At 45.4% G+C, this 25,807-nt stretch overlaps 2 protein-coding genes and 1 pseudogene across 3 annotated transcripts; 2 read left to right on the top strand and 1 right to left on the bottom strand.

Moving 5' to 3' along the window:
• Positions 1 to 15,916: 15,916 nt before the first annotated feature.
• On the top strand, positions 15,917 to 20,062 carry LOC103638288 (ARO1-like protein 4). Its single transcript, NM_001366766.1, has 2 exons — positions 15,917 to 18,026; positions 19,632 to 20,062. The coding sequence occupies exon 1, from the start codon at positions 16,047 to 16,049 to the stop codon at positions 17,997 to 17,999; it is 1,953 nt and encodes a 650-aa protein (NP_001353695.1). The 5' UTR covers positions 15,917 to 16,046; the 3' UTR covers positions 18,000 to 18,026; positions 19,632 to 20,062.
• On the top strand, positions 17,358 to 20,064 carry LOC100382054 (armadillo repeat protein pseudogene; annotated as a pseudogene). The gene is made up of 3 exons (NR_159438.1): positions 17,358 to 19,014; positions 19,285 to 19,531; positions 19,632 to 20,064. The product of NR_159438.1 is annotated as an armadillo repeat protein pseudogene (transcript).
• A 2,287-nt stretch (positions 20,065 to 22,351) lies between these two features.
• LOC118473066 (uncharacterized) lies at positions 22,352 to 25,558 on the bottom strand. The gene is made up of 2 exons (XM_035961554.1): positions 22,764 to 25,558; positions 22,352 to 22,688 (listed from the first exon to the last, which is right to left on the bottom strand). The coding sequence occupies exon 1, from the start codon at positions 25,556 to 25,558 to the stop codon at positions 23,054 to 23,056; it is 2,505 nt and encodes an 834-aa protein (XP_035817447.1). The 3' UTR covers positions 22,352 to 22,688; positions 22,764 to 23,053.
• Between the last annotated feature and the right edge of the window lie 249 nt (positions 25,559 to 25,807).

A 25,807-nucleotide genomic window follows, 5' to 3' on the forward strand; every position in this document is an offset into this window, starting at 1 on the left:
AAACATCTTTGTTATTAAACAAAAACCTTATCAAGGTTTTCTCCTGCTCTTCGGATAATTGAGAACCTAACAGCACCTTCTGCTCTGCTATGTCCTCACATAAGAGCATAGGCTTCGGCTGATCTGCTGAAGTTGCTTTCTCCCTTCTGAATTTGTACTGTTCACAAGCTTCAGCTCCATCTATGTTATGGATTGCTTTTGAGTCAGTCCAATTGCCTTCGGCCCTTCTTGCAGCTTCCTGACTTCCATGAATAGCAATGGGTCCCTGATCCGAAGGTATCTTCATGCAAAGATAGGCAGGATGAAGGATTGCTTCGAAGGCATTGAGGGTACCACGACCAATAATTGCATTGTAAGGGTATTCCATGTCAACAATGTCAAACACAACTTGCTCAGTTCTAGTGTTGTTGATGAACCCGAAGGTCACTGACATGGTGATCTTGCCCAATGCTACAATCTGCCTTCCTCCGAAGCCACAGAGAGGATGTGTAGCATCATGAATCTTATCTTCTGGCTCTTGCATTTGTCTGAAGGCCTTAGCAAATATGATGTCAGCTGCACTGCCTGTGTCAACCAAGACATTATGGACCAGAAATCCTTTGATAACACAAGAGATAACCATGGCATCATTGTGTGGGTAATCTTTGAGCTGAAGGTCCTCTTGGGAGAAGGTAATAGGAATGTGAGACCATCTTGACTTGATGAAGGGTCCTTGCACCCCAACATGTTGTACCCTTCTCTGCGCTTCCTTCTTTTGTTTCTTGTTAACTGGTTCTGAGGACGAACCACCTGTGATCGGGAGCACCAGCTTCGGGTCCGAAGCAGCTCCAGCTCGATCATTGAACGAAGCCATCAGCTCGAAAAGTGGAAGTGAGTTCACCGGAGGTGGGCGCCAATGTTGGGGACTTGTTCTCAAGTGCTATGAATTAAGAACAGGGCAACATAAAGTGTCAAATGTTAACGTCCTTCGTCCATGAAACATTATTCCGTTGAGGATAATGAGCCTTGGACGAAGGTTGCTGAGAGTAAAATTACGAAGCTTAAATCTTCGTAATTAAATTTCAATAGATATTGACATAAAATAGAAGGTACAAAAAAGGGGTAAATAAATCATAGACAATTCATATTATATTTACTGAATACAATAATACCTCTGCCTTGGCAAAAAGGGAGAATTCCAGAATATGCAATCGCAAAATACTAGAATGCGTGAACAGCAACGGAATACTGTTCACTATTTATAGGCACAGGACGCAGCCTGTGAGGAATTACAAGTATGCCCCTTATAAAAGCTTACAACATTGACTCAGACCTTCATGGACTAAAAAGTCATTCTATCTTTAAGTCGGTTTATACTGCCGAAGCTTCATGGAAAGGAACCTTCGGCCATCTCATGCAAACAGCTTCAGCCGAAAGCCGCTTCTCCCTTGAAGACCTTCGGCGACGAAGCATAGACCCAACAAGTAGTTTGACCAAAAGAGTTCTAGTGTAGTGTTGGTGCACAATCACACTCACATACAGTGCTAGGTGTCACTCTAGAACTCACTCACAAATTAGAACGAAAACCGATTTGAAAATCAGCTGAAAAACAAGAGTTAGGGTTTCTGGCCCTGGGGCACCGGACTGTCCGGTGTGCACCAGACTGTCCGGTGCACCCTCTGCCAGGTGGGGCCTGGCTGGCCCGGGGAAGATCCTTCTCCACCCAGAAACCCGAGAGCGCAGGTTTCAGAGATGAATTTTAGTGGCGCACCGGACAGCGCACCGGACATCGCACCGGACTGTCCGGTGTGCCATGAGTCCAACGGCTAGCTGTCAGAACTAGCCGTTGGAAACGACAGTTGGCGCACCGGTGGCGCACCGGTGGCGCACCGGTGGCGCACCGGTGGCGCACCGGTGGCGCACCGGACTGTCCGGTGCGCCAGTGCGCAGAAAGTTGCCTATAACGGCTAGTTGGTGGGTGAGGGCTATTTATACTCCTTTCACCCACCATATTCAATGCCTTGCACTCCACATTTATTCCAGCACATTGCTAGAACATTGCAAGCACCAAAAGCCTAGTGAGGAGATTAGAGAATCTTAATCTGCGTTTGTTCCTCATTAGCGCTAGCGAGAGCCACCTAGAGCACACACCACTTGCATTAGGCTTCTCTTGGTCAAGCGAAAGTCTACGGCTTGTTACTCTTGGTGATCGGCATCACCTAGACGGCTTGGTGGCGTTGGGAGCTCGGTGATCACTGTGAAGATCTTGTTGGTGACCCGACTCAAGTTTGTAAGCGGTCTCGAGGGATCCACCGTGCCGGAGTGGCAAAGGATCATCTCGTAGTGAGCACTTGGTTCTTGCGAGGACCAAGGGGGAGCTATACCCTTGCGCGGGTGCTCCAACGAGGACTAGTGGAGAGTGCTGACTCTTCGATACCTCGAGAAAAATTGGAGGAGTCTTCTAAACCTTGCTTTACATTCCGCACTTAATTCAAGTTCTTTACATTGTGTATTTGTTTAGCAAGTATTTGAAGTATTGTCTTAGCATTGTTGCATTTCTAGTATTATATTCTTAGTGCTAGTTGTTGGGGTGAAGTTGGGCTCTTGCTTAGCTCTTGCTTAGGTTTTAATCAGCGTTGATTTTTAGAAAAGCCTAATTCACCCCCCCCCCCCTCTTGGGCATCGTGATCCTTTCAATTGGTATAAGAGCCTTGTTGCTCGTAGATTAGCTTAACCGCTAGAGTTACGATGTCCGGTGGGGATGGACCTCCTCCCGTTTTTGATGGTGACGATTTTCCTTATTGGAAAATTCGTATGGAAGCATACTTAGAGGCTATAGACATTGGTGTCTATAAAGCCGCCACACAAGGATTCCCCGAACCTAGAGATCCCACAAATCTTGTAGGTGATGAGTTCAATTATGAGAAATGGAATGCTAAGGCCAAAAACACCCTTTTTAGAGGCCTTTGCAAAGATGTGTTCAATAGAGTAAGAAATCATAAAAATGCTCATGATTTGTGGATAGACATTTGTGCTCTACACGAAGGAACTAGAAGTGAGCGTGAGGAGAGATATCACATAGCCATGCGAAAGTTAAATTCTTTTGAAATGCTTGCTAATGAAATGCAAATGCTATGTACTCACGTCTCAATATTCTTGTAGAGGAAGTTAATGGATTGGGGCTTACTCAAATCTCACAACCGGATGTTGTGAGGAAGATTCTCAGTGTCCTCCCAATAGACAAATATGGACACATTGTCACTGTGCTACATCAAATGGATCTTTCAGTTACCACACCTACACAGATTTTGGGAAAGATCAATGCCCATGAAATGTACATGCACATCAACGACAAAGAAGAATCATCTTCCAAAAGAAAGGATTTGGCTCTCAAAGCAAATCATGAAAGAAAAGGAAAAGCAAAAATACAAGTTGAGGAAGAATCCTCAAGTGATGATGACCTTGATGCAAACATTGCCTTGATGGTAAGGAAGACCACCAAGATGTTGAAGAAGCTAAATAGAGAAGGCATCAAATTTGATTCAAGAAAGAAGAAATTCTTTTCCAACAAAAGAAATCCCATTTCTGAGATGGACTGCTACAACTGTGGTGAGCTCGGTCATCTTGCTCATCAATGTAACAAGCCCAAGAAGAATAAGTTCAAGGGCAAGAAAGAAGATGACAGCGATGATGAAAAGAAGGAAAAGAAATTCTTCAAGAGGAAGGATGGGAAGCAAAAGAGGTTCCACAAGAAGAAGAATGGAAAGGCATATATTGTTGGTGACTGGCTCACCGACATTGAATCATCAAGTGGGTCTTCTTCAAGTGAAGAAGAGAATGATGAAAAAGTTGCCGCCATCGCCGGGGACTTCTCTTCACCACCACCATCGCCATCATCGACTTCTCACCTATGCCTCATGGCTAGGGGTGAACGGAAGGTACAAAATGATATTAATATTGTTGATGATAGTGATAGTGATAGCGATGAGGAATTTGCTTCACCTTCATATGATGAGCTAGCTGACTTGCTTAAAGAATATACTCAAATCATTAGAAAGTCAAAAGCTAAATGTGATAGGTTGAAAAATGAAAATGAATCTTTGAATGCTAAATATGACATAGTTATAAAAGTTAGTGATGAAATAAAAGAAGAAAATAAAACTATGTCATCAACTGTAAATGAGCTCACAAACTCCCTAAAAGATGCTAAGGATAAATGTGACAAATTAAATGAAGCTAATAGGGAGTTGCAAAATAGACTAGTTAAAATCAAGGAAGACTATACTCAAATTAAATTTGATCATGACAATCTTCTTGTTGAAAATGAACTTTTATCTTGCAAAACACATGAGGCTATTAACCCTGTTGTTAAGATTGATGTAGCAACCTCATGTGATGATTTGAGTCAAGAAGAGCAAACTAGTCTACATGCTGAATTGACTGAAAAAGTTGAAGTCCTCACTTTAGACAACCAAAAATTGAAAAATTACTTGACTGGTGCAACTACTAGAGGAAAGGTTGCTATTGAGAACAATGATTTCAACAATGAGTTGACAGTGGATAATCAAAGGCTTAAAAATGAGGTCAAGAAACTAAAAAGTGAAAATGAACATCTTCCAACAAGTGTGCAAAAGTTCAACAAGGGTCAATACCTCCAAAATGAGCTGCTTATGAACACTGTCATGAAAAACAACAAGAGTGGTATTACAATGCTTTTGTGCAAAAGAAAGCTACCACTCAATACAAGTCAAAGCAGACTCACAGGCCTATCAAATGCTTTGAGTGTGGAAATGAAGGTCATTTTGCCCACAACTGCAAAGCCAAACCACCAACTCCCTTGCCTAAGCACTCAAGACCATTTGCTTTCAATGCTCATTATGTTCTAAGAAAGGTTGCAAATGGAAAGGTCAAAGTAACATTCCTAGGTCCACCAAACAAGAGTAGACCTAGACAAATCTGGGTTGCAAAGTCCTTGATTGAGAGAGTCACTGGTCCTATGTAATATAGGGCCCTCAAAACTCAAGCTTGAATTGTCTGTGGATGTAGGTGAACTACAAGACCGGTGGGAGCCATTGGGTTATTGACAGTGGATGCACACAACATATGACAGGCAACCCACAGATGTTCACCTCACTGGATGAAAATGTTGATGGTCAAGATAAAATCACATTTGGAGACAATTCAAAAGGAAAAGTGCAAGGACTTGGCAAGGTGGCAATTTCAAATGATTTATCAATATCAAATGTTCTCTTAGTTGCACCTTTAAGCTTCAATTTATTATCAGTGGGTCAACTCTGTGATCTTGGACTTCAATGTTTATTCACTCCAACAGAGGTTATTGTAACAAAGATGGATGATGAATCAATGGTGTTCAAAGGATTTAGGTACAACAACCTCTACTTAGTGAATTTCACTTCAGAAGATGCAGACTTAAGAACTTGCCTCTTCACCAAAGCTTCACTTGGATGGCTCTGGCATAGGAGGCTTGCACATGTTGGGATGAGCACACTCAAGAAGGTATTAAAGAAAGACATGGTTAGAGGATTAAAAGATGTGGTGTTTGAAAAAGATAAGCCATGAAGTGCTTGTCAAGCTGGAAAGCAAGTTGCTAATACACATCCTACTAAAGCTTTCATGCCAACATCAAGGCCACTGGAACTACTTCATATGGATTTATTTGGACCTACAAATTATGTAAGTGCCGGTGGCAACCTCTACTGTCTAGTGATTGTTGATGACTTCTCAAGATACACTTGGGTGTTCTTTCTCCATGACAAATCTGAAGTTGCATTTATATTCAAGAAGCTTGCCAAGAAAGCACAAAATGAATTTGATTGCAAGATCAAGAAGATTAGAAGTGACAATGGCAAAGAATTTGACAACACCAACATTCATGAGTACTGTGATGAAATTGGGATCAAGCATGAAGTATCTGCAACATACACACCTCAACAAAATGGAGTTGTTGAAAGGAAGAACAGGACCTTGATCACACTTGCAAGAACAATGATTGATGAGTATAACACACCGGAGAGGTTTTGGGCCGAAGCTGTCAACACTGCTTGTTATGCATCAAACAGGCTATTTCCTCACCGGCTACTTGCGAAGACTCCCTATGAACTACTAAATGGGAAAAAGCCAGACGTCTCCTTCCGGGTGTTTGGGTGCAAATGCTACATCTACAAGAAACGCCATCACCTAGGGAAGTTTCAAAGACGTTGTGATATTGGTTTTCTTTTGGGTTATTCATTAAAGTCCAAAGCATATCGAGTATTCAACCATGCCACTGGCGTGGTAGAAGAAACATATGATGTGGAATTTGATGAGACTAATGGCTCCCAAGGAGCACTTGAAAATCTTGATGATGTAGGTGATGAGCCACTTAGGGAAGCAATGAAGAACATGCCTATTGGAGCTATCAAACCAAAAGAAGATGAAGAAGAGGTGCAAATAATTGACAGGCCTTCTTCATCAAATGTACCACAAGATGATGAAAAAGATGAGAGGCATGCAAATGAAGATACATTTGTCTCTCATGAACAAGCAAGGGTACAAGTCGAAGATGTTGATGCTCCAGGATCTTCTTCACAAGTGGTTGACAGGAGAAACTCATCACTACTTCAAGCTCATCCTCAAAACCAAATCATCGGGAGTCCTTCACAAGGGGTTATTACTCGATCACATAGACATGCTTCTTTTATTGAACATCACCCTTTTGTTTCTTGTGTTGAGCCTACTTGTATAGATGAGGCGCTACAGGATCCGGTCTGGGTGAATGCCATGCATGAAGAACTTAACAACTTCACCCATAACGAAGTTTGGACCCTGGAGAAGCCCCCACAAGATGCAAGAATCATTGGAACAAAGTGGGTGTTCAGAAACAAACAAGATGATCAAGGTGTGATTGTAAGAAACAAGGCAAGACTTGTTGCAAAGGGATTCTCTCAAGTTGAAGGCTTAGATTTTGGAGAGACCTTTGCACCGGTTGCTCGACTGGAAGCCATCCGTATCCTACTTGTATATGCATCATGCTATGATATAAAACTTTATCAAATGGATGTAAAAAGTGCATTTTTAAATGGCTTCATAAATGAACTTGTATATGTTGAGCAACCGCCTGGATTTGAAGACCCTAGATATCCTAACCATGCTTACAGGTTGTCCAAGGCGCTTTATGGGCTAAAGCAAGCTCCAAGGGCTTGGTATGAGCGCCTTCGCGACTTCCTCATCGAAAAGGGCTTCAAGATCGGGACCGTCGACACAACTCTTTTCACAAAAAAACATAACGGTGATATTTTCATTTGTCAAGTATATGTTGATGATATAATCTTTGGCTCGACAAATGACTATCATTGCAAGGAATTTGGTGAGTTGATGTCGAAGGAGTTTGAGATGTTAATGATTGGTGAGCTAACGTACTTCCTCGGCTTTCAAGTCAAGCAAATGAAAGATGGTAACTTTCTCTCACAAGAGAAGTATACCAAAGACTTGTTGAAAAGGTTCAACATGGAGAAGTGCAAACCAATCAAGACCCCCATGCCTACAAATGGACATCTCGACTTATATGAGGGAGGTAACCCGGTTAATCAAACTCTGTACCGCTCTATGATTGGTAGTTTATTGTACCTTACCACATCTAGGCCCGATATTATGTTTAGTGTCTGCATGTGTGCTAGATTTCAATCTAATCCTAAGAAAGCTCATCTTCGCGCTGTTAAGAGAATTCTTAGGTATCTCAGGCACACCACAAGCATTGGTCTGTGGTATCCCAAAGGAGCTACTTTTGATTTAATTGGCTATTCCGATTCGGATTATGCCGGTTGCAAAATTGATAGGAAAAGTACTTCTGGGGGATGCCATCTGCTTGGCAGATCACTAGTATCATGGACATCCAAAAAGCAAAACAGTGTTGCCTTGTCAACTGCCGAAGCGGAATACATTGCCGCAGGTGCTTGTTGCACACAAATTTTATATATGAAACAAACTCTTCTAGACTATGGCGTAGTTCTAGAAAAGGTACCTTTGTTGTGTGATAATGAGAGTGCTGTTAAAATTGCTAATAATCCTGTACAACACTCTCGCACCAAGCACATTGATATCCGTCATCACTTCCTTAGAGATCATGTTGCTAAAGGAGATATCATTTTAGAAGGAGTGAGGTCGGAAGATCAATTAGCGGATATTTTCACTAAGCCACTTGATAAGACCCGCTTTTGCATGTTGAGGAATGAACTAAATATTCTTGATCTCAGAAATTTTATGTAAAATGTCAAATGGTGTTGTCAAGCTTGCATTGCATGTTTAAATTACTTGTATTGCATCTAGGGCTTGTCTAACCTAGTTGAGATAACCGCCAACAAAGCGAGTGAAAAAGCTTAACTCGGGTCAAACTTGACAAGTCTTAGTTTTAAGCTTTTAGCACTTAAATTCTTACTTGTTATGCAATTGTTGGTTCTTGAAATATGCATGAGGTACTGCACTTAGGGGGAGTATTCAACACTCAAATCACTCATGAAAACCCCTAGTGCAAGCCAAAAAATGCAAATTTCACCATTTGCCTATTTTCTCTAAAAATTATCTAGCCTATGGCAAAATATTTTGAAAAGTATATGAGGGTGCCAATACCTGTCCCAACAAGTGTTATTTTGTGTGATTATAAGTTGGGATTTGGTTTGGTTGGAAATTAGATAGAAAAATTCAAAATTTTCCAATCTTCCCTCTGTCTGGGCTCACCGGACACTGCACTATGCAATGTCCGGTGCACCGGCAGCCGCGCACTAAAATACCTTTCTCCTGTGCGTTGTCCGGTGGTTCACCGGACAGCTACTGTGCGCTGTCCGGTGTGCACCGTACAGGCACTGTAGACTGTCCGGTACGCCCATACTCCGTTTTTTAAAAAACCTTCTCTGCCCGAGCCCGAGGCCAGGCTCATTTCTTCTCCCCTGGCCAGCCACTGCTCCTGGTTTTCTAACGATCAGACCCCTCACCGGCGACCATCTCTCCTCGGCGGCGATCCTCTGGCGCCCTGTGCCTGCGCTCGTCTCTTCTCCCTCGCTCGGTGAGCAGCTCTCAGCTCTCCTCTCCCTCTGTCTCTTCATCTGTTTCTCTAGTCTGTGAGGCAGTGCCCCCCCTTTTGTGTCAAATTCAAATCCTGTGAATTCCTATGAATCCTTGTTGTGCAATGTGTTCCTCTATGTTCCTTGAGCATTCCTGCAGGTTCTTAGCTCTTTCGGGAGGGTTTTCATACCTCAAATGGCCATTTCCCTAAAACCCTAATTCCTCGCACGCCACGTGCTCGGTGAAATGCCCAAAGCAGCCAAAAATGCTCCAATTGAACCCAAATTTTTCAGGCACCTTCACAACACTTCTAGTAACACTTTTGCCAAATTTCACGCCAATCCGAGATTCCAGGCTTCAATTTCACTAAATTCCCCGTTTTGAGCGATCGTTTTCGAGCCGAGTGCCCAAATCTCTTTTTCTTCGCCTAAATTCAAACCATGCACACACTTCACTCATATTCACCTATATAAACCTATTCGTGAAGTATCGGCTCAATTCCATGTCGTTTCGTGCCTCAATTCCAATTCCAAACCTCCTATGGCACTGTTTATCGTTCAAACGTCGTTTTCACGTCGTTTGACCTCTCGATCGTTTCATCTCGTGTTTTCTGTGCCATATTTCTCTGTGTATGTATTTATTCACATTTCATATACTTATGACTATGTGACTAATACATGCTCACCTCTTCTGTCATTTCAGTGACCTTGATTGCCCGTGTGCCGTCTCCTGTCCTGCCTGGATCGTCACCTCTCGTGTGAGCTTTCTAGGTAGTCATCTCATCCTCTGCTATTCTATCGGATATTATCGAACTATGCTTAGTCACTCTCTCTCATTTGCAGTCATCAGTTTAGGATGCCGCGCACGAAGAATGTGTCGGCGCCAGGGGGAGGCGATGATGAGGATCCTCGTCGCCCCTTCAGGCAGGTCAAGGGCAAGACAGTTTACTTGGAGCAGCAGGAAGGCCGCAAGAAGCGGCATTCGGACAGAGCAGCCCGTGCAGCGGCAGCAGCTGCCGCAGCCGCTGTGCAGGCCGAGCTTGGAGATCAGCCACAGACTCCATCAGATCAGATTGCCTACCGTGTTCGTCGTCTCGCCTCCCGGCCTCGCTCCTCCACTCACACCACTGCTTCCACTCCACCACCCACTCTGCCTGCTCCCGTCACCCCTATTGCGCCATCCACCACCACAGCCATACCTGCTACCTCCACTACGCTAGCTTCCACTGCTCCTCCTCCCGCTCCCGCTTCAGCTCCTCCTGTCCCTCCACCTCGATTTCGGGAGCGCGATGAGACTGAGGTTCGACCCCTTGCTGCGGATCCCAGACTTTTTGACCTTCAGCGTGCTACAGCGGCACGGGTACGTAGGTTTAGATACGTACCCGTGGAGTCTTGGTTACCAGCTCAGAGGGACCCTGCAGCAGTTGACCTATTCAGCACACGTATTCAGGAGTCTTTTTTCAGAGCTCAGATGTCTGCCCAGATAGCTCTGCAAGTGCACCGGCTTTTGGATCTTCCAGCCTTTCTCCTTGCAGCCGGTGCTGACTCTGAGGCGCACCTCACATATCTGCCTGGCCTTCTAACCCTTTTGACTACCAGCGGCCGGTATGTTGAGGAGTGGGTACGAGTCTTCTATGCCTCTGTATGGATAGACCCGGATCATCACTGGATGAGGTTTCGTTTTGAGCGAGAGGATGTCACCATTACTGCCACTCAGATTCGCCAGCTCTTTGGATTTCCCGAGTCGACGACTCGACTTCACAGCCTCTGCTACGGCACCTCTGACCCTCCTCGTCGCCCTCATGGCGGTGTGGCTCCGGGTATAGCTCACGTCGCGGCTCTGTTCCGCCCGCCCTTCTCAGATGGGTCGCGACGTTCATCGGCAGATTTTACTACAACAACCAAGTTCTTATTTGAGCTTATGAGATGGACTCTTCTGCCGAGGATGGGATACAGGGAGGCTACCACACATATTCAGCTCTGGCTCCTTGGTGCCCTGGTCTCTCACTCTGAGTTTGACGTCGTGGATTTCCTTATTTGTGAGATCGAGGACACCGTTTTGGATGGGATTCGTGCTCGTCGACAGGTGCCATATGCTCACTACTTGTGCCACATCTTTGCGCGGCTGATTCAGCCTCCTCGGTTTCAGGGCACACTTGAGGCCTCACGCCTCGTTTTTGGATCCTACCGTCCTGCGCCTGAGGCTCCTGTGCCAGCTTTTGCTCCTGTTTTTTACTCTCAGGCCGAGGACGCTGCTCTTCATCAGTTCGACACTCAGGATACAGCAGCTGATGATGATGATGATTTTGGGGTTCCGCCTCCGCCTCATATGCCTCCACGCTCACATGATCATGAGGCTGGGAGTTCTAGTGCTGCCCCTGCTGCTCCTCCGGCTATGGACCCTGCTCTTGCTTCGATTCTCCAGTCTATCACTCAGCAGCAGGCTCACCTGGCAGCCGAGCAGGCCCGGTTATCCGAGAGGATGCTCTCGATGTTTCAGAACATACAGGACAGGCAGGATTCGCTTCAGCAACAGCTACTCCAGGATCGGGCTGAGAGCAGGGCATTCATGGCTCTTATGCTACAGCAGTCTGGTGTCTCAGTTCCTCCGGTTCAGTCTGCTCCACCTCCTCCGCTTCACACTCCAGTTGTGCCATCGATTCTGTCAGGACCCCCTGTTCCCTCTGGTGGTCCCTCTCCGCTCCGGCCGGTCACTTTGGCTTTCGCCTCTCCGGTTCTCAGCTCTGTCTGCCCTCAGCCGCCAGTGCCACCAGCATCTGCTGTTACCACTACTGTTGTGGCAGTATCTGTGACCTCTTCTGTTCCGGCAGCTCCTGCAGCGCGGCCTCAGTCCGAGTCAGTACCAGCTCCAGCTTCTACAGCAGATCCTGGATCCGAGACTGACTCTGACCCCCTGCCGGCGTTCGCTCTGCTGCCTCGACCGCGACCGGATGCGCCCCCGCCGCCTCCTCCCGCTTCAGATGTTTAGTTTCGGGTACCCTTTTGGTGTTTGACGCCAAAGGGGGAGAGATATGAGTTGTGAGAGCTAGGGGGAGTTAGAGAGTTAGTAGAGAGTCATTTTGATGTAATATATGTGCTTGCTACTCTCTATACTAGCTTGATGTTTTGGCTCACAAACTCGATATATACTCTCGTTGCTTATGATTGACTATGTGTATTATGTTTTCACCTTATATTTTATCACCAGTCTTCTAGTTCTTGATTCATTGGTTTAACTTCACTTTTATATGAACAAGAATCTTATGATGTGTATGCGCTCACTCTTATTATTATGGTACACGCTCTTTCTGTCAAAGATTACTGAGTATAACTAACCATCCTTTCTATTGACAGAAACTTCAAAACAAACTACTCTCACAAAACTTGTAGGGTTGTCATCAATCACCAAAAAGGGGGAGATTGAAAGCATCTAGGCCCCTGGTTGGTTTTAGTGATTAATGACAACGTAATATTATATGTGACTAACGTGTGTTTTGCAGAGACAAATGGTAAGTTAGGTCGCATTACAGGTAGAAGTACTACAACGGTGAAAACAATCCCGGAGATAAGAACTCGAAGCGATGGCTAAAACGACGAAACAAATGGTGAAGGACTACGGAGTCCGAGTGTCAAGGAGATGTGGACACTCGTGATTTAGTTAGGTCTTTTATTCTCTTTTAGCCGTACTATAAAGAGGGGTTGTCGATGAGTAGTTTGACCAAGAGAGTTCTAGTGTAGTGTTGGTGCACAATCACACTCACATACAGTGCTAGGTGTCACTCTAGAACTCACTCACAAGTTAGAACGAAAACCGATTTGAAAATTAGCTGAAAAACAAGAGTTAGGGTTTCTGGCCCTGGGGCACCGGACTGTCCGGTGCACCCTCTGCCAGGTGGGGCCTGGCTGGCCCGGGGAAGATCCTTCTCCACCCAGAAACCCGAGAGCGCAAGTTTCAGAGATGAATTTTAGTGGCGCACCGGACATCGCACCGGATTGTCCGGTGTGCACCGGACAGTGACTGTTCACTGTCCGGTGTGCCATGAGTCCAACGGCTAGCTGTCAGAACTAGCCGTTGGAAACGACAGTTGGCGTATCGGTGGCGCACCGTTGGCGCACCGGGGGCGCACCGGACTGTCCGGTGCGCCAGTGCGCAGAAAGTTGCCTGTAACGGCTAGTTGGTGGGTGAGGGCTATTTATACCCCTTCCACCCACCATATTCAATGCCTTGCACTCCACATTTATTCCAGCACATTGCTAGAGCATTGCAAGCACCAAAAGCTTAGTGAGGAGATTAGAGAATCTTAATCCGCGTTTGTTCCTCATTAGCGCTAGCGAGAGCCACCTAGAGCACACACCACTTGCATTAGGCTTCTCTTGGTCAAGCGAAAGTCTACGGCTTGTTACTCTTGGTGATCGGCATCACCTAGATGGCTTGGTGGCGTTGGGAGCTCGGTGATCACCGTGAAGATCTTGTTGGTGACCCGACTCAAGTTTGTAAGCGGTCTCGAGGGATCCACCGCGCCGGAGTGGCAAAGGATCATCTCGTAGTGAGCACTTGGTTCTTGCGAGGACCAAGGGGGAGCTATACCCTTGCGAGGGTGCTCCAACGAGGACTAGTGGAGAGTGCCGACTCTTCGATACCTCGGGAAAAATTGGAGGAGTCTTCTAAACCTTGCTTTACATTCCGCACTTAATTCAAGTTCTTTACATTGTGTATTTGTTTAGCAAGTATTTGAAGTATTGTCTTAGCATTGTTGCATTTCTAGTATTATATTCTTAGTGCTAGTTGTTGGGGTGAAGTTGGGCTCTTGCTTAGCTCTTGCTTAGGTTTTAATTAGCGTTGATTTTTAGAAAAGCCCAATTCACCCCCCTCTTGGGCATCGTGATCCTTTCAATCGTTTCCGACCGTTTTTATCCCTAGGGCGAGCGGGTGGGGTGAAGGCGGTGGCGATCGTGCTCCGCAAGTCTTGCTTCACTTCGTGGTGGAGGAAGATAGAGAATGTGACTCGTAGTATGCGTGATGTCTTGCTCTAGCGCCGGTGGTGGCCGCTAGCATCTAGATAAGGTGGATATGGGTAGGGGTGGAAACAGATCGAATACGCACGGATACGAATTCGAATTTCACAATTTACCATATTTTAGTCCGAATTCGAATATCTTCGGATACGAATACAGAACAGGTAGTCGAATCCGAATTCTTATTCGAAATTTACTCAATTCAACTCAAATAGCATACCCTAAAATTTAATATATGTATATGTAGATTTTTATTTAAGTACAAGTTTATAGATAGTTAATAGATAGTCAAAACAAACTTAAATTAAAATAGATTTCTCGCGATCCTCCATATCCAAGTCAACAAAATTATATAAATAATATTTTTAAACTATCGAAGCATGTAACAAAAGATAAACAACAACACGTGATATTTAATAAGTGACATTTGTACAAATACAAGTAAATTAGAATTGATATAAAATAGTAAATGTACCAAGAAAAACAAATTTTCCGTTCTAAAATGAACGAATGTCCTATATAAATGTGTGTACCAAAACTTAAATGAAAACATGAAGAAATTTAACTATATATTATAAAGTAGAGAATTATAGTTAAATGTTTATGAAACTTCGTTAAGGTGCGTTCACTATATAGATAAAGTAGAGAGTTATATTTGAATGTTTATAAAACCTATTGAATTTTATTATTGAATATCATTAGAAATATAAGGTTGATATATTTATTTATTTATCATATAAATATTTTTAATATTTTAAATGATATATATCATTTTCTAGTATTTTATTAAACTTAAAATCATTTTTAATTAGTAATTAGTGATAAAGTTAAGTTTGAAATGGTTTCGTGAAACATATTTTTCATGGATACGGATAGTATCGAATGTTTTATGGTTTTTTCGAATACAAATATGGAATCTATAATATAAATCGAATTCGAATACATCCATTTGACATCCATATTGAAATTGAATATGAATACTGATATCCATATTAGCAGTTTTAGCGAATAAAAATACGGATAATTCGGATATTCAAACATTCATTTCTAGCCCTAGATGTGGGCCTATGCATTTAAATTATACGTCTAGATTTTTAGAAAATCTTGGGAGCTGTTATATACGGTACGCATGAATTGAACATATTCAAACATTCATTTCTAGCCCTAGATGTGGGCCTATGCATTTAAATTATACGTCTAGATTTTTAGAAAATCTTGGGAGCTGTTATATACGGTACGCATGAATTGAACACTAGTAAATGACACGCGTCAGCGCGCGATTTTTTTACCGGGACAGTTGAGCAGCACAGCAGTGGCTAGCGGGCACACGTGTAGCCTGGAGGCAACAGCGGGCGTCGCCCACGCGTGCGGCTAGAGGTGAAGCACCAACGGCTAGGATTTTTCACGTGACGTGGATAGTACGAATGGCTAATAAGTTGCATTGGTTTAATAAGAAGAAGTAAGTGATTTAGGGACATCTTAAATATCTTATATTAGGAGATTTATTTTTGATCTCTCGGAGATGTTGTATACATGGTGTTTAATCGAAGGAGGCGCACGACACAGTGCGCCGGCCCTGCCTACCACTGTCTCGGCCCCACGCGCCGACCGCTGGACGCTGGTCGACCCAGCCGCTGCCCTGGTCCAAGTCCAGCACGGTAGCAACACCACTCCAGCTCAAACTGCAGCCGCTGGCCCGCAGCCGCCTCTCTTGGCTAGTTGGCTTCAGCCTCTCCGCTGCCCCGGTCCAGGTCCAGCACGGCAGCACACCAGTGACATCACTCCAGCCGCAGCCGCAGCCGCAGCCGCAGCCGCAGCCGCTTCTCTTGGCTTCGGCCGCTCCCCTCCTCCCCCAACTATCCCCACTACCAACCATCCCCAAAACCCCACGAGGAATCCCGTAAATTCGTCCTGTTTCCCCGCAGATCGCACCATCCGCGCGCATTTCCGTCCAATTCGACCCGGTTACTTGGCTTCTTTGATTGGGGAGGGGAGATGGGGGAGGGGGTGAAGGAGATGCTGGCTCCGCCGATCCAGCTGGCCGACGAGGTCGCCAAGCAGTGTGCTGCCGCGCGGAGCTTCCGTGCCGAGTGCGCAGAACTTAAGGCCCGCGCGGACAAGCTGGCGGCGCTGCTGCGGCAGGCGGCGCGGGCGCAGGAACTCTACGACCGCCCCGCCGCCCGCATCTTGGCCGGCGCCACCCAGGCACTGTCCAGAGCCTCCACCCTCGCCACGCGGTGCGCTCGGGGGCACCCGCGCCTGCGCAGCCTCTTCACGCTCAGCCCCGCCGCCGGGTTCCCCCGGGCCGTGGCGGCGCTCGACACGGCGCTCGAGGACGTCGCTTGGCTGCTCCGCATCTCCTCGCCTGGCGCCACCGGCGACGGGGACGACGACTCGCTCCTGGGCCTCCCCAACATCGCTCAGAACGAGCCCATCCTCTTCTTCATCTGGGACCATGTCGCGCGCCTGCACACAGGCTCCCCTGCCGCCCGCGCTGACTCCGCCGCCAATCTTGCCTCGCTCGCCCGCGGCAGCCAGCACTTCGCCAAGCTCATTATCGAGGAGGATGGCGTGCCGCCGCTGCTCAAACTTCTCAAGGACGGCACCGACGAGGGCCAGGAGGCCGCGGCACGCGCCCTGGGCCTCCTGGGCTGTGACGGCGAGAGCGTGGACAAGCTCGTGCAGGCCGGGGTTTGCTCCTCCTTTACCGCCGCACTCAAGGAGCTGCCCATGCGCGTGCAGGTAGCAGTGGCTGAGGCGATCGCTTCCTTGGCTGACCAGAGCTCCACCTGCCAGGACCTTTTCGCGCAGAACAATGCCGTTCGGTACCTTGTCGGGCACCTTGCTTCTGGGACTATCCAGGAGCACAGCAGGTACTCCGTCAGCTCCAGCAGCTACAAGAGCAGCGCAGCCACTGCTGCCACGACACAGCAGCCCATGAAGTTTCTCCACTCTGTGGTGCTTGCCAAGACGCTCAGCATGCGCCACAGCAGTGACCGTGACACCACCAGCAGTGGCGCTGATGAGCTGCCAAGGATGTCCAATGGTACACCAGGAGAAAGGAACCCCCAAATGCAATCGGTGGTACACTCGGCTATGGCTGCCAAGACAAACACAAATGGCTTATTGGTTCCGTTGTTCAGGCCTCAGCTGGGCACCAGTGGCCGTGGTGCTCGAGAGGTCGAGGATCCCGAAACCAAGGCACATTTGAAGGCTATGGCGGCAAAAGCTTTGTGGAAGCTTGCTCATAACCATTTGGGTGTGTGCAAGAGCATTACAGAGTCACGTGCGCTACTGTGCTTTGCTGTGCTCCTTGAAAAGGGTGATGGCGATATGGGCACTAACGTGCAGTACTTCTCAGCAATGGCCATCATGGAGATTGCCCGTGTCGCTGAACACAGCCTCGTGCTGCGCCAATCAGCATTCAAACCCAGTTCCCCAGCAGCCAAGGCTGTTGTTGATCAGCTGCTTCGTGTTGTCCGCAGGGGTGAATACGATGCATTGCTTCTCCCATGCATCACTGCCCTTGGCTGCCTTGCCCGTACCTTCACAGCAAGTGAGACCAGGATAGTGCCTCCTCTTGTGCAGCTTCTCGATGAGCGTGAGCCTCCAGTCATTAAGGAGGCTGTTGTTGCGCTCACAAAGTTTGCATGCACTGAGAACCACCTACATGTGAATCACTGCAAGGCCATTGTTGATGATGGTGGTGCGCGGCACCTTGTCCAGCTTGTCTACCTGGGTGATGAGGTGCAAATTGAGGCGCTCATACTACTCTGTTACATTGCATTGTATGTGCCTGAGAGCGAGGAACTCGCACAAGCTGGTGTGCTGGCTGTGCTGCTTTGGGCATCAAAGCAGGCTCACATGGTTCAAGACATGCGTGTTGAGGCACTGCTTCCAGATGCCAAAGGAAGACTTGAGCTGTTCCAGTCTAGGGCCTCCAGGTGATGTTGGAGATCGGATCATTGGGCATCGGTTAGTTCTTTATTGCAATGTGTAATTATAGTAGAATTATTCCCATCATCTGTAATTGCTCTTGTGAGGTATGGTACATTTTAGGGACATTTACATTTCGCCCACTAGTCTGGACGCGCTGCTCAAATCTACCCCCGCCCAAATTCTCTAATCAGTTTTCCCCTCCCACCTCCACACTTTGCTCAGAAATCACCTCACGGCGCTATATTCTCCCGTCAAAGGCTCTTACAGGTGGACCCGACACCTTACAAGTGGGACCCGCTCCCCTTTCCCCTTTCCCCTTTCCCCTGCTTCTCTTCCCAACGCACGCTCCCAGCTTCTCTTCCCAAATTGAAACGCACGCTCCCAGGTTCCCTGCAGCGGCCCATCCATCGCCCTCCACCACTCAGCCGGCGAGCTCCTCGACGGCGCGCTCCTCGACGGCGCGCCCCGGCGAGCTCCTCGACGAGCTCCTCGACGGCGAGTCCCCGGCGAGCTCCTCGACGTGCCCTTCTCCGGCGCGCGGCACGGCAAGGGTGTCCAGGCGGCCATCACCGGCGTTCAAGGGTGTCCAGGCGCGGCACGGCGCGGGTCGCAGACGTGCGCGGGCAGATCCTTGCCGTGCGCGGGCAGGTCCCGGCGCTCGACGGCGCGCCCCGCAGCCGCAGGAGCCGTTCGCCCGGGCCGCACGGCAGGCGGATCTCGGCCTCCGCGGGCGCTCCGGCGGGCGGATCTCGGCCTGCGCGTGTGCTCCAGCGGGCGGCTTCTACGCGGGCGGATCTCGGCCGCCGCGGTGTGCTCCGGCTGGCGGATCTCGGCCGCCGCGGTGTGCTCCGGCTGACGGCTTCTACGCGGGCGCTTCGGCGGGCGGATCTCGGCCGCCGCGGTGTGCTCCGGCGGGCAGCTTCTACGCGGGCGAGCTCGACGCGGGGGTGGGCACGGCTGGGAGCAGCCAGCCGCAAGCGAGCTCGACGCGGAGCGAGCGCTTCTCCGGCGAGCTTCTCGAGAGGTAGCTTAACCATAACTTCGGGTCCTCAAATTCAAATTTAAATCTCCAAAACAGCTATTAGTACAAAGACCGCATTTTGCCTACACGAAAATCTGACAGACAAATTTTTGCATCCCCATTTAACTTGCAAGCAGCTAGCAGAGTAGGCGCAAGCAGCTAGCAGTTTTACCATTGAAGCTTTTAATCATGAAAAAAATGAATTTATATCTCGGGTTTACTCCCGGTGGATCTGAAATATATCGTGTTTTGATTGAAAAAAATCTCGCACAGACAGGCAGCATCCTCCAGTAAGCCCCAAACGTCGGTCGGCTCCTAGTGTGAGCATCCATAGAGAATGTCGCGTGCGAGCTCATCCAACAGATTGCAAGGTTTTCCCAGCTTCGACCATGTCCCTCTCGTCCAGTGTCCTGATTGCACCCGGTCAGAGCCATTGGTTAGGCTCAGGACGAAAAAATCAGAAAACGGCAACTACGGCAGAGAATTCGTAAAGTGCGAAAGCAAATCACAACCCGGCAAGGTTCATGATCATTTCCCTTGTTTGTTTACGTAGTTTATCATCCATCCTTTATGTCATGTGATTTTAGATTAATTCTGTGGTTTTTGTGTTGTTATATTAGATCCTTAAGAAGTGCAACTTTTTTATGTGGATGGATGAGTACATCGAATGGTTGCGCTTGAGTGGTATGACTAAACAGACATGGTCCAGTTTTGAGCAAGAACAAGGTGCTACGCAATTGATGGTGAATAATTGTGGAGCAGAGTTATGTGGTGCAGATAAAGGAGATGTGTCTGTGAAGTTGGACATTCTAGCAATTGAATTGATGAAGATAAATGGCAACCTCAACAAAATTATTTACATTTTAGTCATTTGTGCTTTTATGATATTTGTTGTTTTACTTTTTATTATGAACCAAGGTGGTAAGCACTAGAAATTTGTAAGCTCTATGCACTATGGATGAACTATGGATGAAGTAAGTTGTAAGCACTATGGATGAACTATGACATCAAATAGCTAACTAATGAAGAATCCAATAATATTTATTTAGGTATCATAAATGTTATTGTTTTACTATATAAATTTGGTTAAACTTATTATAGCAATTGGGCCAGAAGAACATGTCAGATTCAGCGTAGCAAGCAAAAATGGCAAACCTTTTCACAAGCCAAGAGAACAGAACTGAACAGAATGGGGTCCTCGGCGTAGAGCAGAACGAGCTGGGTTCTGCGGGCGCATACTGCGCGTTCCCCTGGTGCATACTCGGCGTCCTGGCTGCTTGCGCCGGGCTGGGAAAAAAGTTGAAAAACAAAAAAAGGTGCAGGCGCCGGGCTCGAACCTGCCCCGCTGCACTGCGAACCAGAGCCATATCACAGTGACCAAGTAGACAAGTTAGATGTTCGAGTATCATATGCAAACGGTATTACATAACCTTACACATCCAAATTCCTTTTAGGCCCAAAATTAAATAAATAAATACCAAATATTGTCAAAAGGTGAACCATTAGTTCATCTAATCATTGATGCCTTACTTCATGTAAAGAATCCACCTTTTTTATTATTTATTGGTTTATATGGTTTAAATGACTTTTAGGACCGAAAATAAATAAATAAATACCAAATATTGTCAAAAAATAGTGAAACTTGGCGGGGAGTCATAATTTGGACCTAGTTGCTTGAGATAAAAAGACCATGAGGTTTTGCAAAAGTGTAATAATAGGTGCTTCACAAATGGACACGTCTCTCCCTAAGTTTCATAACATTCAACTACAACGTCACTCTTTGAGCTATATTCCTTACTTTTTCCTTTGTTTTGCTTCAAAAGTGAACCATTAGTTCATCTAATCATTGATGCCTTACTTCATGTAAAGAATCCACCTTTTTTTATTATTTATTGGTTTATATGGTTTAAATGACTTTTAGGACCGAAAATAAATAAATAAATACCAAATATTGTCAAAAAATAGTGAAACTTGGCGGGGAGTCATAATTTGGACCTAGTTGCTTGAGATAAAAAGACCATGAGGTTTTGCAAAAGTGTAATAATAGGTGCTTCACAAATGGACACGTCTCTCCCTAAGTTTCATAACATTCAACTACAACGTCACTCTTTGAGCTATATTCCTTACTTTTTCCTTTGTTTTGCTTCAAAAGTGAACCATTAGTTCATCTAATCATTGATGCCTTACTTCATGTAAAGAATCCACCTTTTTTATTATTTATTGGTTTATATGGTTTAAATGACTTTTAGGACCGAAAATAAATAAATAAATACCAAATATTGTCAAAAAATAGTGAAACTTGGCGGGGAGTCATAATTTGGACCTAGTTGCTTGAGATAAAAAGACCATGAGGTTTTGCAAAAGTGTAATAATAGGTGCTTCACAAATGGACACGTCTCTCCCTAAGTTTCATAACATTCAACTACAACGTCACTCTTTGAGCTATATTCCTTACTTTTTCCTTTGTTTTGCTTCAAAAGTGAACCATTAGTTCATCTAATCATTGATGCCTTACTTCATGTAAAGAATCCACCTTTTTTATTATTTATTGGTTTATATGGTTTAAATGACTTTTAGGACCGAAAATAAATAAATAAATACCAAATATTGTCAAAAAATAGTGAAACTTGGCGGGGAGTCATAATTTGGACCTAGTTGCTTGAGATAAAAAGACCATGAGGTTTTGCAAAAGTGTAATAATAGGTGCTTCACAAATGGACACGTCTCTCCCTAAGTTTCATAACATTCAACTACAACGTCACTCTTTGAGCTATATTCCTTACTTTTTCCTTTGTTTTGCTTCAAAAGTGAACCATTAGTTCATCTAATCATTTATGACTTACTTCATGTAAAGAATCCACCTTTTTTTATTATTTATTGGTTTATATGGTTTAAATGACTTTTAGGACCGAAAATAAATAAATAAATACCAAATATTGTCAAAAAATAGTGAAACTTGGCGGGGAGTCATAATTTGGACCTAGTTGCTTGAGATAAAAAATTGAGACACATAGACAAAAGTGTGCAACAAAATGGCCACGTCTCATATATGCAACAAAATGCAAAAAAAAAAGAGAGAAGGGGGAATCGAACCCAGCACCTAATGTATACTGCACCTCTGGACGGACCACTACGCCACACGCCTGTTTCTGTTGAAGAGACAGAAAATGGCTATGTGACCATAAAGCAGTGCGATTCAGTTCAGAAACACACGCCAGACCACTACGCCTGTTTCAGAAACACAGCCTGTTTCAGTTCAGAACAGTTCAGAAATTCATAAACAGCAAGATACCAGTTCAGAAATTCATAAACAACAAGAAATTCAACAAGACTAGTACCATTACAGCAAGATACCAGTTCATTATTCATAAACAGCAGCATTACAGCACCATTACAGCAGCATTACAGCAAGATACCAGTTCATAACTAGAAGAAGTGCATAACTAGAAGAAGTGACAGCTGAATACAACCCATGCTACATAAGAAGTTGTTTCATGCTCTTAGTCTTCCTTGCTATGTTAAGTCGCTTGCTCCTTGTGTTATTTGCTGGACTATCTTCAATTTTACTCTTTTTCCTCCTCTTCCCTCTCTTCTCCTTAGGTGGACTGATTTCCTCCTCTTCCTTCTCTTCTCCTTGTGGAACTTCTTCAATTTGCATGCTAGCAGGACTATTTTCCCTGTTCAACAAACCAAAGGTTAACGATGAGAACAATTTCAAGACTAGTACATAAGCGACATTATACAACCATTACCTAGTTACAATGACATTGAATGGCGGCGCTTGTGGCACTTCTTCAATTTGCATGCTAGGAGGACTATTTTCCCTGTTCAACAAACCAAAGGTTAACGATGAGAACAATTTCAAGACTAGTACATAAGCGACATTATACAACCATTACCTAGTTACAATGACATTGAATGGCGGCGCTTGTGGCACTTCTTCAATTTGCATGCTAGGAGGACTATTTTCCCTGTTCAACAAACCAAAGGTTAACGATGAGAACAATTTCAAGACTAGTACATAAGCGACATTATACCACCATTACCTAGTTACAATGACATTGAATGACGGCGCTTGTGGCGCTTGACGGCGCATGGTAGGGGGACTATTTTCCCTGGTTACAATGACATTGGATGGCGGCACTTCTGAATTTTCTGCACCCCAATGTTGATCTTCTCCGAAAGCCGCATCCACGGCATTTTTGCATTTGCTAGCAAAATGACCGAACTCTCCACATCTTTTACATTTCCGCCTCCTAGGGCCAAGTCCAGTGCCCTCTGCACTTGATCTTATTCTAGTCTTCCTTGGCCTCCCTGGTGCTCTACTCTGTACTGGAGCGTGGAGCACAAATCCTGGATCGACTATGTCCCACTGGTGTTGTGACTCAATACAAGGCACATTATCAGCGTATGTTGCATTAAACTTGGTGACAGAGAAGTAATCATCCACATATTGGTCGATTTCAGCAGCTGGACCACGAAGAGAGGTAATGAAGAAGAGGGCATGGATACATGGCAAGCCAGTAATCTCCCATTGCCTACAACTACATGTCCTCTTCTCTAAGTTCACTGGGTACCTCCATTCCCTCTTTTCTCTGTCGTATGCTGTCACCTCTGCCTCAAATGGCGTACGCTTTATCATTTTCATCTTCAAACCCCTTGTTTTCGTAAGCAATTTCTTCATCACAGAAGGGATTATTTTGTGGCCAACAAACTTTGCAGCTGAAATTCTCTGACGTAACTCAAACTTTTCCATAAGCATCTGCCTAATCTTGTCCAACATTTCCACCAAATGAAGCCCTTTGATTTTTCTAACTTTTGCATTGAAAGACTCTGCAAGGTTGTTATTCACATATTCTACCTTACATACTTCATTGAATTTGCTTCGCATCCATAACTTCGAATGACTCTTTTTGAACCAATCCTTCACCTTTGGATTCGCTGCGTGCAATTGGCTCAAGTGATAATTATGCTTCTTGAGGCTGTAGGTTAGTGATGCAGGCCACAGGTTGTCATCGTACATCTTTCCTTTAAAGATCTTGCCAAAATTAGCTGCAAGGTGACGCATGCATTCCCTATGCTCCACTCCAGGGAACACCTCCTCAACTGCAGTTTCTAGACCCTTACATGCATCTGTGTGTATCACCAATCCATGTGGAATACCTATAACCACTCGCAAATTCTGTAGAAACCATTTCCAGCTCTCTTCTGATTCAGCCTCTAGCACCCCATATGCAACTGGAAAGAGCCAATTGTGTGCATCAATGGCACAAGCAGCTACTAATTGTCCTCTAAATCTTCCATTCAAAGCAGTTGCATCCACTGCTAAATATGGTCTACAACCATCTAAAAAGCCCTTCCAACAAGCCTTAAATGAAACAAAAACCCTTCTAAAGCATTCCTTCTCCATAATCATCTTCCTCACTTTGTACTGCACAGTGTGCTTGTCAATCTCTACAACACTTCCTGGACATGCTTTCTCCACTTCGGCTTTGAAAGTGTACATCAACTTAAAACTATCCTTCCATGGACCATAAATCTTGTCTAGAGCCATTTCCTTACCATAAAACACTCTCATGTAAGGCACCTTCATTCCATACTTCTCATGTATCTTCTTTATCAATGCAGTTGGACCAATACATGGGTTGTCTCTCACCCAATCCAACATTACATCAGCGCACCACCTGCTCTTAGCTATCTTCAAAGTCTCTTTTCTTTCAACACTTGGACATGTGTGAGGAAAAGGGTTCACTTTGACCTGAATGAGTGTGCTATCTCGCATCTTTGAGGCATGCATCCTCCATCTACACCTTTCATATGTGCAGTGCACTCTCAACCTACTTGGCTCACTTTTATCAATTTCAAAGTCATATTCACCCTTAATGCAATAAGTAGCGAGTGCATTTCGACAATCAACCATCGATGGAAATATGGTGCCTTCTGCTAGGGAAGGATTGTCCTTGTCATAATCGATCACTGGTCTGTCCTCATCATCTTCATGCCCAGACATCCCCATGTCAATGTTCTCCTCTTCCTCTTCTTGGTCAGTGTCCACAAATTGTGCAGGTCTGTTATCTAGTAATAATGTTGGATGGCTTTTAACCAAATCTGGATACAACCTCTCATCCTCATTATCATAAACAACCTCATCAGGTACATCATAGTCCAGTGTCAACACTGGATGGCTTTGGCTACAAGATGGTTGAGAGCGTATTGACTGATTAGCCCTTCCTCCAATAACCACATCATTTTGGACAACAACAGACCTTTCTCCAAGATGCATAGCAAACATCAGAGATAAATCCAAATCACTCTTAATTTTCATAGATTTATTCTCAAACTTGTCAAAGTAACTGAATTGTACCTCATCATCAACATTCCAAGCATGCTGATCACATATAGCCTTGCTAAACTGTTCCAAAGTCCAGGTAACATCAGCACCCACGTGAAATTCATAACAACCAACATATGCTTTTTTACCACTGTCATCCAACCTTCTGCTTGTTTTTCTTCTCACATTCAACACAAAAGATGTATTTAAATCCATCCTAGTTGACAACAAAATTATTTTAGTCGTTAAACTAGCACCAACATCAAGTAACAGGGGGTCTGAAATTGCTACATACCTCTAGCAGCGAGCAGGGCGCCGCCGAGGATGCAGCGAGCAGGGCGCCGCCGAGGATGCAGCGAGCAGGGCGCCGCCGAGGATGGCCACGACCGAGCGTCGTGAGGTGATTATGGTGCTGCTGTAATGCTGCTGAGGCCGAGAACCGCGTAGAAGCCGTCAGCCGGAGCA

This window comes from Zea mays, chromosome 1 (genome assembly GCF_902167145.1).
Source record: "Zea mays cultivar B73 chromosome 1, Zm-B73-REFERENCE-NAM-5.0, whole genome shotgun sequence".
In the NCBI taxonomy this organism is placed as follows: Eukaryota; Viridiplantae; Streptophyta; class Magnoliopsida; order Poales; family Poaceae; genus Zea; species Zea mays.

Excerpts from the sequence above, each read along its gene's own strand:
- LOC103638288 (NM_001366766.1), top strand. The coding sequence starts at position 16,047 with ATGGGGGAGGGGGTGAAGGAGATGCTGGCTCCGCCGATCCAGCTGGCC.
- LOC118473066 (XM_035961554.1), bottom strand. The coding sequence starts at position 25,558 with ATGGATTTAAATACATCTTTTGTGTTGAATGTGAGAAGAAAAACAAGC.